The sequence below is a fragment of the Podarcis pityusensis genome (genome assembly GCF_964106645.2).
Source record: "Podarcis pityusensis genome assembly, chromosome: 8".
Lineage (NCBI taxonomy): Eukaryota > Metazoa > Chordata > Lepidosauria > Squamata > Lacertidae > Podarcis > Podarcis pityusensis.
Window position 1 is genome coordinate 35,676,673 of NC_138033.1, and position 10,851 is coordinate 35,687,523.

Below are 10,851 nucleotides of genomic sequence, written 5' to 3' on the forward strand. Positions count from 1 at the left end.
ACGAATTAAGTTCTTAACCCGAGGTACCACTGTAATCAGTTCTAGGCAGGGGCAGACTTTAGTAATACAACGCCCTGTGCAAGGACAGTATTTGGTGCGCCCCCCCCCCGAAAAATATTTCTTATTTTTACAACAATTCCTTATTTATTATTTTGCACTCCCTCTACCTTGGAAGGTGGTGGACTGTCCTTCACTGGAGGTTTTTAAACGGATGTCAGAGGGCCCCCTTCTCAGGGATTCTTGAGCTGCGATTCCGGCATTGCAGGGGTTTGAACTATTTGATCCTTGAGGGTCACTTCAAGCCTCACAATTCTATGATTCTACAGAGAATTCCACCATCTTATTTCACATAATGTGTAAACTAGTGGTTATAATTTATTTTATGGCAAGTGTGACACTGGGTAGTTAACTGAGTTGTGCATCCCTCTTGCAGAGTATTGTGGCTCTGGTCACACCAATTAATTGATTAATTAATTAGTAAATGCTGTGCTTTACTTGCCCTTGGTTGTGTAACTCTTAATGATAACTGAAGTGAACTGGAGTGGCCGTTTCATCTGTTGACAACACACTCATAAGTGACTACTCAAAATCCAAGATTTCTACTCAATTTTACTTAAGCCTCAATCCTACACACGCTTACAACCCCAATGAGCTTAGTGGGGCTTATTTCTCCCCCTCCCCGCCTACGGGCAGCCCAGAAGGTAAAAAAGACTCCAGTATAAACCTCTCCATGAACCGTTTCGTTTCGCTGAAATGCGTAAAAGTGGTCTAGGGTAGGTGCGAGGAGAAAAAGGGGCGTGCCGTTGAGCACGTGCAGAGTGCTCGCCTCCCATCCCGGGGGCGGAGGCGGCCTTGAGGCATCGCAGGCTGCGCCGCGGCACCTCTCCTGAGAGCAGCGAAGTGGGCTAAGGAGGCGCGCTCCGGATCCGCCGCCGGTCCACCTTAAACCGCACCGAGGCTGCTCCGCCTCCCCAGCCTCCTTCGCCCGTCCTTCGCCATGGCTGCGCGGCGGACGCTGGGCTTCGCGGTCCGGAACTACTCGCAAGCAGCAGCCAAGGTAACCCGCCGACCTTTCGCCTTCGAGCCGCCCCGGAGCTCCCCTGGAAGTGCGCGCGCCCGTGGAACCCGGTGGCTTGCAAAGCCTTGCCTGGACTGTACCACTTCGGGCTGCGGGAGAGGAGAATTGGGGGTCTGGGGACTTCTCCTATGGGACGGAGATTAATTTCCTCCTTCCTACTTAATAGGGGGCCTATACGTATTTCAATAAAATAAAATGCCGGGGTGGTGGTGGAAATAGCAAGACAGGGAGATAGTTGGCTGAACCATGATAATATTTTTTTTTTGGCGGGGGTAAAGCTTAAAAAAAAAATTCATAATGTATATAAAACAGAACAGTTATGACAGCTGGTGGAAATTAAACGATGAAAAACAAAACTATAAAATAGGCACGGAGTACAGTTGCACGTAGGTTAAAAGAACGAAGTCCAAGTAAAGAACACTTAGCGTTATTTGCTCATCAGGTCCAGTTCCTGATCCGCCAAGCTTGTGAGGAGGGTTGTCTTACAAATGCCAATTCATATAAAAGGTGTCCGAAGGTTCTAGTGCTGAACCGGGATAAGAAGCTACCCATATAGGTCTTCTCCCCGGGGGTGGGGCAGGGGGAAGCTTGTCGAGTGGAGTGGCCAAAGTCCAGCTGATTCTGCAGCTGCACGTGTGAAATGGGTTTGTCTCCGTGAAAATTGCTGGTGGGTGAGATCAGGCTCAGCTCTCCAACACCTGGAGCCTCAAAACAAGCTCAGGTTTGCTCCCCCCCCTCCCTCTGAATCTTTCACAGTTGCCACAAGAGGCAGAAATTCAGCCAGTGAAAACTCTTTCTTGGCACAGAGAGGCAGTGGATGGGAGAGGAGGTTCACCTGTTGAATTTCTGCCCATTGTGCAACTGTTTCAACCTATTAATATTTGAGATAATGGTACAGAACTAGAATAGCCATTAAGGTGTAGAGCAAGACAATCCCATGCACATATACTCAGAAGCAAATATGTGTTCAGTGGGTCTTAATCCCAAATAAGGTCACATCCACACCACACATTTAAAGCACATGGCTTCGCCCAAAGTATTCTGAGAACTGTAATATGTTAAGCATGCTGATCATTGTAGCTTCAGGATTCTTTGAGTGAAGACCTGTGCTTTGACTGTGTGGGCAATCACCAACCTGTTGCCCTTGAGATGTTGGATTACAACACCCATGAGTGCTGAGGCTGATGGGAGTAGTAATCCAAAAACATCTGGAGGGCAAAGGCTAATCTACAGTGGTACCTCGGGTTACATACGCTTCAGGTTACATACACTTCAGGTTACAGACTCCGCTAACCCAGAAATAGTATCTTGGGTTAAGAAATTTGCTTCAGGATGAGAACAGAAATCTTGCTCCAGTGGCGCGGCGGCAGCAGGAGGCCCCATTAGCTAAAGTGGTGCTTCAGGTTAAGAACAGTTTCAGGTTAAGAACGGACCTCCAGAACAAATTAAGTACTTAACCTGAGGTACCACTGTATATGGATTGGGGCATGTGGGAAGGAACCTATGGAAGCAGGCGGAGAGTCTATAAGGTTTTATTATGAAATCCTTGTGTCTCTCTTGTTTCTTTATTCCTTGAGCACCCCAAGTCTGCACCCCTTGTTCACTCAGTACCAGTAACGGCTGCGTAGACATCCACTTGCACCCTCTGCACTTCTGGCTGCCCATCTGTCTCCAGCTGTGCTTCCTTGTTTGTCTTGTCAATCCCCAGCCTTATATCTTTCCTGCAGGGCTGGCTGACAGAGGACTTCCTAGATTCCCTGAGAGCAGTGGTGGGGAGCAGCAATGTGTCCACAGCCACCCCAGTTTGTGAGCAACATGGCCATGACGAGTCCATGCACAGGTATGCAGTGGGACTTCCCAGAATTCCTCTTCTGCACATTGACCTTGATTGACTGATGCATGGCCTTGGGCTTCTCAGGTATAAATGATGACTCTGCACATACAGTACGCTGTGACGGAGAATGGACCGTTTCTGGGGAAGGGCTATAGAGCAGTCCCCAGTATCTCTAGGCTTGGTGAGCCTGTCGGTCAGTGCAGACAATACTGCGCTAGATGGACCAATTTTCTGACTCAGCTTCCTGTGTTCCTACTAGCACTATATGCTTGCATGAGATGGCTGTCCTTGGCTCCTGGGTATTGACCAGAGAGCGGAAGAACAAGAGGAGGAAAGTCGACTGGTTGTGCTCAGGCAGAGGGAGAATGCAGGGCCTCCTAGACAGGCTGCTGCTGTGCTCACTAAAGCAGCTGTACCCCCAAGAGGTGTACCCCAACATCCTCCGAGAGATTGCAAAAGAGATTCCTGAGCAGAGTGTCTCCTCTAGCACTTCCACCACCTGAGGTGGGCGCTTCACTTTCTCTGCCTCATGGGCAGCTCTGTTTCAGGAGACAGCCAAAACCTTCATTTCTAATCAGGCCTTTGGCTTTTAATTATCTGTGGCCTTTTAGAGTGGGTGGGATGTTTCAATGTATCTTCTCTTCCTGGTTTTAATGCAGGTTTTTTTTTCTAGGTTCCTTTGAGTTGCCATGGCAAATAAAGCGACAAATAAATTTAATAAATCATCAACAACACCATCATAGTTCTGACGCATAACTGGAAGGAGGAAACAGTGACATTTCCTCACAAAACCAATGAGGAGAATAGTGCTTACACATTTTACCTCATTTCTCTCTACAAATACTAGAAATTGATTCTCATTTTTTTTAAGGAGAACATTTTATTGTTTTTAGGGTTTGTTGAAATGGCTTTAACTTTTCTTTCCCCCACATCTTATTGTACTATGCAGTGCACTCACAGCTTCGGCCAGTGAGGCATTTATACATGTGCAAAATTGATGGATAAATTATGTTGTCCCACCGCCGTCTCTTTAGGTGCCGCCCGCCAGATGCGGTGGTCTGGCCCCAGAACGTGGAGCAGGTCAGCTTGCTGGCGAAGGCCTGTTACAGCCGTGGGGCACCCATCATCCCTTTCGGGACAGGAACGGGCCTAGAAGGGGGCGTGAGTGCCGTGAAGGTAAGGAGGGGAATGGCAAGCGAAATGGGAACGGGGATTGGGGGCAGGGGAAAGGTTGCCGGAGCAGTGAGTGGGGGTGCAGGGTATGGTTTTGGGGGAGGACAGAGTGCCAAGTGAGGCCAGGCCTGAACAGAGGCCACATCCACACTGTACATTTAAAGCACTCTACTCTTGTGCCACTTTAAAGTGTCATCGCTTCCTCAAAGGATCTTGGGAACTGTAGTTTGTTAAGGGTGCTGAGACCCCATTCTGCTCCCAGAGCTACAGTGCTCAGTGGTTTTATGATCAATCCCTCTTCCCAGGGAACTCTAGGAACTGCGGCTCCAGGAGGGGAATAGAGGTCTCCTTGTAACTCTCAGCACTCTTAGGAATTTATATGTTCCAGGATTCTTTTGTGGGTGTCGTGACTGCTTAAAGTGGTATGATACTGCTTTAAACAGATGGTGTGGATGGGGCCTTAGCTTTTGTGTGTGGCAATCGCTCCTTTTCTCCTGCCTGTTTTTGACTATTGTTCGATAAGCCATCACACCAGTAAATGAACAAATTGGCTGCTCTCCAGAGGCAAGGAGATGGATTTTAAAGGCTGGGGAATAGGTGGGACTCCTGCTCCTCCCTGCCCCCCATGCCAGACTCCTCCTCTTTGGGTTCCCTGTGTTCCCCTTTTGGTAACCCTGTGCTTGTCTCTTTCCATGGGACAGGGTGGTGTGTGCTTTAACCTGACCCAAATGAACCAGATCTCTGAGCTGAACGCAGAGGACTTCACTGTGGCTGTAGAACCAGGTGTGACCCGAAAGGCACTAAACAGCTACCTACGGGGCAGTGGACTCTGGTTTCCTGTAGGTACGCTTGCCTTAAGTACAATTCTGGGAGGGGTGCAGTGGAGTTGCATTCTGGGAAATAAAGGAATGTGGTAGCGGACCTGCCTAGTGGCTGGCAAGCCATTGCTGCTTTGATCTTACCTGCATTAGGAGGGGGGTGGCCTGGTTTGCCATTACCTAATTGCTCCCCCGGCTGTGCCTTTTCCTTCTTCAGACCCTGGGGCTGATGCTTCTCTCTGCGGCATGGCGGCCACAAGTGCCTCAGGCACCAATGCTGTGCGCTATGGCACCATGCGCCAAAACGTGCTCAACCTGCAGGTGGTGCTTCCTGACGGGAGGGTCCTCCACACAGCCGGCCAGAGCCGGAGGCCCAGGTACCCAGCTAAGTCACTCTTGCTGTCCTGAAGCTCCTTCTGCGCCTTTCCTCAAATCTTGGTTTTGGCCGCTTCCAGGCTGCTGCTCTTTTGGGATGGGGTTCAGTCATATGCCAGCAAGTTCAGCTTGCTCAGTTAAAATGCATTTGGTTAATTTTCCAAAAGATGAGGCGTTTTGCAGGAAGGGAAGTGAGGGGGAACACACCAGTAAGTATGGGATAATGTTGGTTTGATGCAACGTCATCTAACTCCCGCAGGAGTGAGATGGGCTTTAAAAGAGGATTAGACAAATCCATGGAGGAAATGGCAATCGATGGCTGTCAGCCATGATGGCTAATTTCTGCCTCCACTGTTGCTTCTGAGTCCCATTTGCTGTGTACCACAGGAGCAGAGAGTGCTGTTGTGCTCGGATCCTGCTTGTGGGTTTCCCACAGGCATTTGGTTGGCCAATGTGAGAAGAGGATGCTGGACTACGTGGGCTATTGGCCTGATCCAGCAGGCTCTGCCTATGTTCTTATATTCTTAAGCTGCTAGCCCAACAGAAAAGCGACCATCCTGATGGTTGTGTGACCTTATACAGCATTGAATACATTGCATGTGCTCATTGGGAGGAGGAAGCTGACTGCTTACACCAGGGGAAGAGGCTGATCAGTGCAGGGCCCAGCCTGGTCCCTTGAAACTCACGGACTGCTTTTTGCTTGCAGGAAAAGCGCTGCTGGCTACCACCTAACAGGACTCTTTGTCGGCTCCGAGGGGACGCTGGGCCTCATCACGCAGGCCACACTGCGCCTGCATGGCACCCCAGAGGCCACCGTGGCAGCCGTCTGCGCCTTTCCCAGCGTGCAAGCGGCTGTGGACAGCACTGTGCAGGTTCTTCAAACTGGGATCCCCATCGCCCGTATTGGTAAGCAGGACTACAGGGCACCCCAGGCGGTGGCGGACAAGGCAGAAGAACAGGGTGGGCCAAAAGGCTTCCTTCCAGAGCCTGCAAGATCAGGCCTCGTAATGGTCTCGTCAGCCTGAATCTTCTCTGTGCAGTATATATAGGACTCCTCTCTACCACTGGCTGAGTTGGGATGGCATGGAATGTTCACAAATGGTCTAACTGCTGGGGTGGGTGGGAAGGGGTTAGACATGGAATGCAAAGGTCAGTGCAGGTGCTGTGTAAGGGAAGGAATGGGACAGCTGGGTGGAAGAACCAGGACATAAGAGCAGGAAGAACGGGGAGTGAGGGCAGTTAGAGGGGAATTGGGAAGTAGAGGGGCTAATGGCTGGCATATGTGTGTGTTTGTGCGGGGGGTGGAAGTGAGATAAAGGAGCCTCATGCCATCTAGGAGCAAAAAGGCCTGAAGGCCAGAAGTAAAAGATTTGATGTCCATTTAATTGATTGATTGCATTTATACCCCACCCTTTTCTCCAAGCATCTCAAGGTGAACTACATGGTTCTCCCCCTCCTCATTTAATCCCCACAAGAGGCCTGTGAGTTAGGTTAGGCTGAGAGGAAGTGACCTCATGGCTGAGCAGGGATTTGAACTGTGGTCTCTCTCAGGTCCTAGTCTGACAGTCTAACCATTACACCACCACTGGCTATCAAAATAAACAGTCAAGTCTGTGACCACAAGTGTTACCTTAAAAATTGGATCTCTTCTCCCACAAGGCGAGCCTTGCCTTTGAAACAAATAAATACATTCCATAAACAAATTTATTCAAGTAAGTTTGCGTTCACCTCCTTGCATTGTCCAATACGCACACACACTTTTTCCTTCCTTCGCCTCAAAACTGCTCTGGTGTGGAGGTGGTTTTTTGATGCTGCAGGAAGGCTGCTCCCATTGATTCATACACTAAGTATCCCACGTGAGTCTACTCTGAAGTAAGCTCCATGGTGTTCCAAGAGGCTTCCTCCCAGGTGTGTGTTGCATTGCCCTCTAACTGTGCAGTCCTAACCATGTCAGCTCAGAAGTAAATCCTATTGGTTTCAATGGGGTGTAAGCTGGATGAGGATTGCAGCTGAAGTGGCCTTGCTTGTTCTGGGTTTTCCCTTCTGCTCCTGTGATGTCCCCCTATGGCGAGTGCCCCTCTTCTCTTTGCCACCAGAGTTCCTGGATGATGTCATGGTGGCCGCCTGCAACCGCCACAGTGGCCTGAGCTACGCAGAGCTGCCCACCCTCTTCCTGGAGTTCCACGGCACTGAAAACAGCGTGGAGGAGCAGGTCCAAGCAACAGGTAGGTTCTGCAGAAGCTGGGCCAAGCCTGGCAGCCAGACAAGCCTGGGAATAAGGCTGAGTCGGGATATGTTTGGCACAGCAGCCTGGCACCAGGCTTTGGTGGTGGTAGTGCATAGTTAAACTATGGAGCTCTCTCCCACTGAAGGCAGTGATGGCCACCAACTTGGATGGCTTTAAAAAAGGATGGATTCATGGAGGAGAAGGCGATCAACAGCTACTAGCTTTGATGGCTATGCTCTGCCTCCACCATTGGAGACAGCAGTGCTTCTGAGCACCAGTTGCTGGAAACCACAGGAGGCGAGAGGGCTCTTGGCCTCTGCTCCTGCTCATGGGTTTCCCCACAGGCATCTGGTTGGCCGCTGTGAGAACAGGATGCTGGACTAGATAGGCTATTGGCCTGATGCAGAAGGCTCTTCTTATGGTTGGCAGCAGAGAAGAAGAAGAGGAGTTTGGATTTGATATCCCGCTTTATCACTACCCGAAGGAGTCTCAAAGCGGCTAACATTCTCCTTTCCCTTCCTCCCCCACAACAAACACTCTGTGATGTGAGTGAGGCTGAGAGACTTCAAAGAAGTGTGACTAGCCCAAGGTCACCCAGCAGCTGTATGTGGAGGAGCGGAGACGCGAACCCGGTTCCCCAGATTACGAGTCTACCGCTCTTAACCACTACACCACGCTGGCTCACCAGAGGTGGTAGTGGTGGGGCTCTGACACAAGGCTATTTTCGCAGGGGAGATTGTGCAGTCGAATGGGGGCTCGGACTTTGTGTGGGCACGGGAGCAGGAGGCTCGCAGTCAGCTGTGGGCCGCACGCCACAATGCCTGGTATGCTGCGCTGGCCCTTCGCCCAGGCCGGAAGGTGAGTCAAGAGGGGAGAGGAGCAAGCTCTGGTGGGTGGCTTAGCACTTTAAAAAGAAAGAAAGAAATCTGATCTGCCTTGCAATTTGGCTCCTTTGCTTGAGTTATGAAGAACACTCTCCATTATGCTTCATTTCACCTCTCGCTTACCCTGTTCCGAACGCCACCTCCGTTCACGAGGATCGCTAGGTTGAGTTACAAGCAGGTTCCTGAGTTTGGCTGTCTGGCTACCTTCTTTTCAAGGTTGCTTCTGAGAATGAGTTGTTGATGAAAGAACTCTGCTGCATGTGTAGTGAAACTAGGGTTTGGTGCAACGTGACTAGGCTGCTGTGGAGCCACACAAGGGTAGTAGCCTGGAGGGTTGCAGAGACTGATTAATGTGGGGTGGTATTGATGGGCTGAAGGCTAGGCAAGGGCATTTTGAGGCCTGGTGGTTCTCAAAAAGATGTCAAAAGGCTAGGAAGGGGAGAAAGTTAAGCCTCCTCAAAAGCATTGCCCCACCCTTTCCCTCCTCCCATCTGCATCATCTGCAGGGATACTCGACTGACGTCTGTGTTCCAATCTCCCGCCTCCCTGCAATCCTGCTGGAAACAAAGAAAGATCTACTGGAGTCCAAGCTCACAGGTGGGCAGAATATTGTTTGAGGAGCATTCCAGAAATGGGGGGGCCACCACTGAAAAGGCCTGATTTTGTACTGCCACTTCTGAACCTCTAGTGGAAGGGAGCTAACGAAGGAAGCCTTGGATGATGATGAGCATGTGGGGAGAGGTGGTCCTTGAGCTACTGGGGTCCTGAGCTGTTTTCGTCCAGTTGAAGGGCACCAGATTGAGGGAGGCTGGCCTCATCTTCATCCTGCATCATGGCAAACAATGATCTCTTTACCGCTGCTGGTTTTTCAGGCCCTATTGTTGGCCATGTTGGTGATGGGAATTTCCACTGCCTCTTGATTTTTGATCCGGAAGACGCCGAAGAAAGCAGGAGGGTGGCAGAGTTTTCCCAACGGCTGGTCAGGTAAGGATCTGACTGGAGATCAAGAGTCTGGAAACCAAGCCTTATGAGGAATGGTTGAGGGTTGTTCCAGAGAGAGGGGATATGAGAGCCATCTTCAAACATCTAAAAGGCTATCACATGGAAGATGGAGCAAACTTGTTTGCTACTACTTCAGAGGGGAGGGCCTGAACCTGTGGGTTCTAATGACAAGAAAGGAGATTCCGACGAAACATTTGATAAAAACTTTCTGGCGGTAAGAGCTGTTTGACAGGGTAGTGGACTACCTTGGAAGATAGTCCACCACTCTCCTTCACTGGAGGTTTTTAAGCAGAGGTTGGATGGGCGTCTGTCAGAGATTCTGGAGCTGTCATTCCTTTAAACTAATGATGCTTGGGGTCCCTTCCAACTCGTACCCTGTGATTCTATATTTTGTGGTATGCAGGAATCACTGCTGCTTAAGAGCCTCCAATGAATGAGATGATGGTGATAATAGAAGAGTCTTTCCGCTTCGTAAGTTAACCTTTCAATATGTGGGGGGCTGTCTAAGCCAAGGGGTGAGGCAAAACTCACAGCCCCTTTGTATCCTTGCTGCCCCTTGTTTTAACAAGAGGACCAGAGGCAAATGCTGGCTGGCAAACACTGGGAACTACATACCAGCACAGATGTTCTTATGTTTTGATCCAATGTTTGTGCTTTTATTATTTTCCTCCAGGCGTGCATTGGCGATGGACGGCACCTGCACAGGGGAACATGGCATAGGCCTGGGCAAACGCCAGTTTTTGCGTGAGGAAGTAGACGAGGTGGCGCTGTCCACCATGCAGCAGATCAAGGTGGCGCTGGACCCTAAAAACCTCATGAACCCTGGAAAGGTGCTGTGAGCCTGAGATTGTCTGCGCAGATGTAATAACAGTGCTTTGTAGTGGATTTACATGGAACCGTCCACACACATCAGTCCACTTTATGAATTGTTCTGTGATGGTTCCCCAGTGTTAATTGCATCACTGCCATCTGGAGGGGCACAGTATTGAAAGTGGGATTGTGTATATACTTTCCGCTACCATCATGAGCGCAAACCGTTACGGACACACGATAAGGATGCTTGGAGTGTCCTCCCATGAGGCCCAGCATTTTTTCCCATACAGGGCGAAAGCTCCATCTTTGACTGAAAGCATCTGTTGCGGAGGCTGCACCACATACGCCCTTCCAAAGGGGGCTTGCCTACCATCTCTGGCTCATTTGCACTGCAATCTTAAAAATTAAACAAGTTCAGTTCAACCAGAGCTTTCCATTCTCTCAAGGGATGCAAAGTACTGTAGTTACCCAAAGGGGAATCGGTATAGCGGAGAACTCCTGCTTCACCCAGTGTGCCACTGCTAAGGTTCCTTGATGGAAGCTTTGATTTTGAAGATGCTTTAAATGTGGCAACCTTTTGTTAGGTAGGCATGACCTTGGCTGGAGAGGCAAGCTCAGGTGACTCCACAGCCACCTGTGTTTTAATA

General features: G+C 50.0%; 1 protein-coding gene across 1 annotated transcript; it reads left to right on the forward strand.

The window, feature by feature from the left end:
• Positions 1 to 877: 877 nt before the first annotated feature.
• LDHD (lactate dehydrogenase D) lies at positions 878 to 10,627 on the forward strand. The gene is made up of 11 exons (XM_081016393.1): positions 878 to 1,057; positions 2,806 to 2,918; positions 3,947 to 4,088; positions 4,787 to 4,928; positions 5,121 to 5,280; positions 5,985 to 6,184; positions 7,375 to 7,503; positions 8,236 to 8,363; positions 8,896 to 8,986; positions 9,262 to 9,373; positions 10,065 to 10,627. The coding sequence occupies exons 1-11, from the start codon at positions 998 to 1,000 to the stop codon at positions 10,228 to 10,230; spliced, it is 1,443 nt and encodes a 480-aa protein (XP_080872519.1). The 5' UTR covers positions 878 to 997; the 3' UTR covers positions 10,231 to 10,627.
• The last annotated feature ends 224 nt before the right edge of the window (positions 10,628 to 10,851 follow it).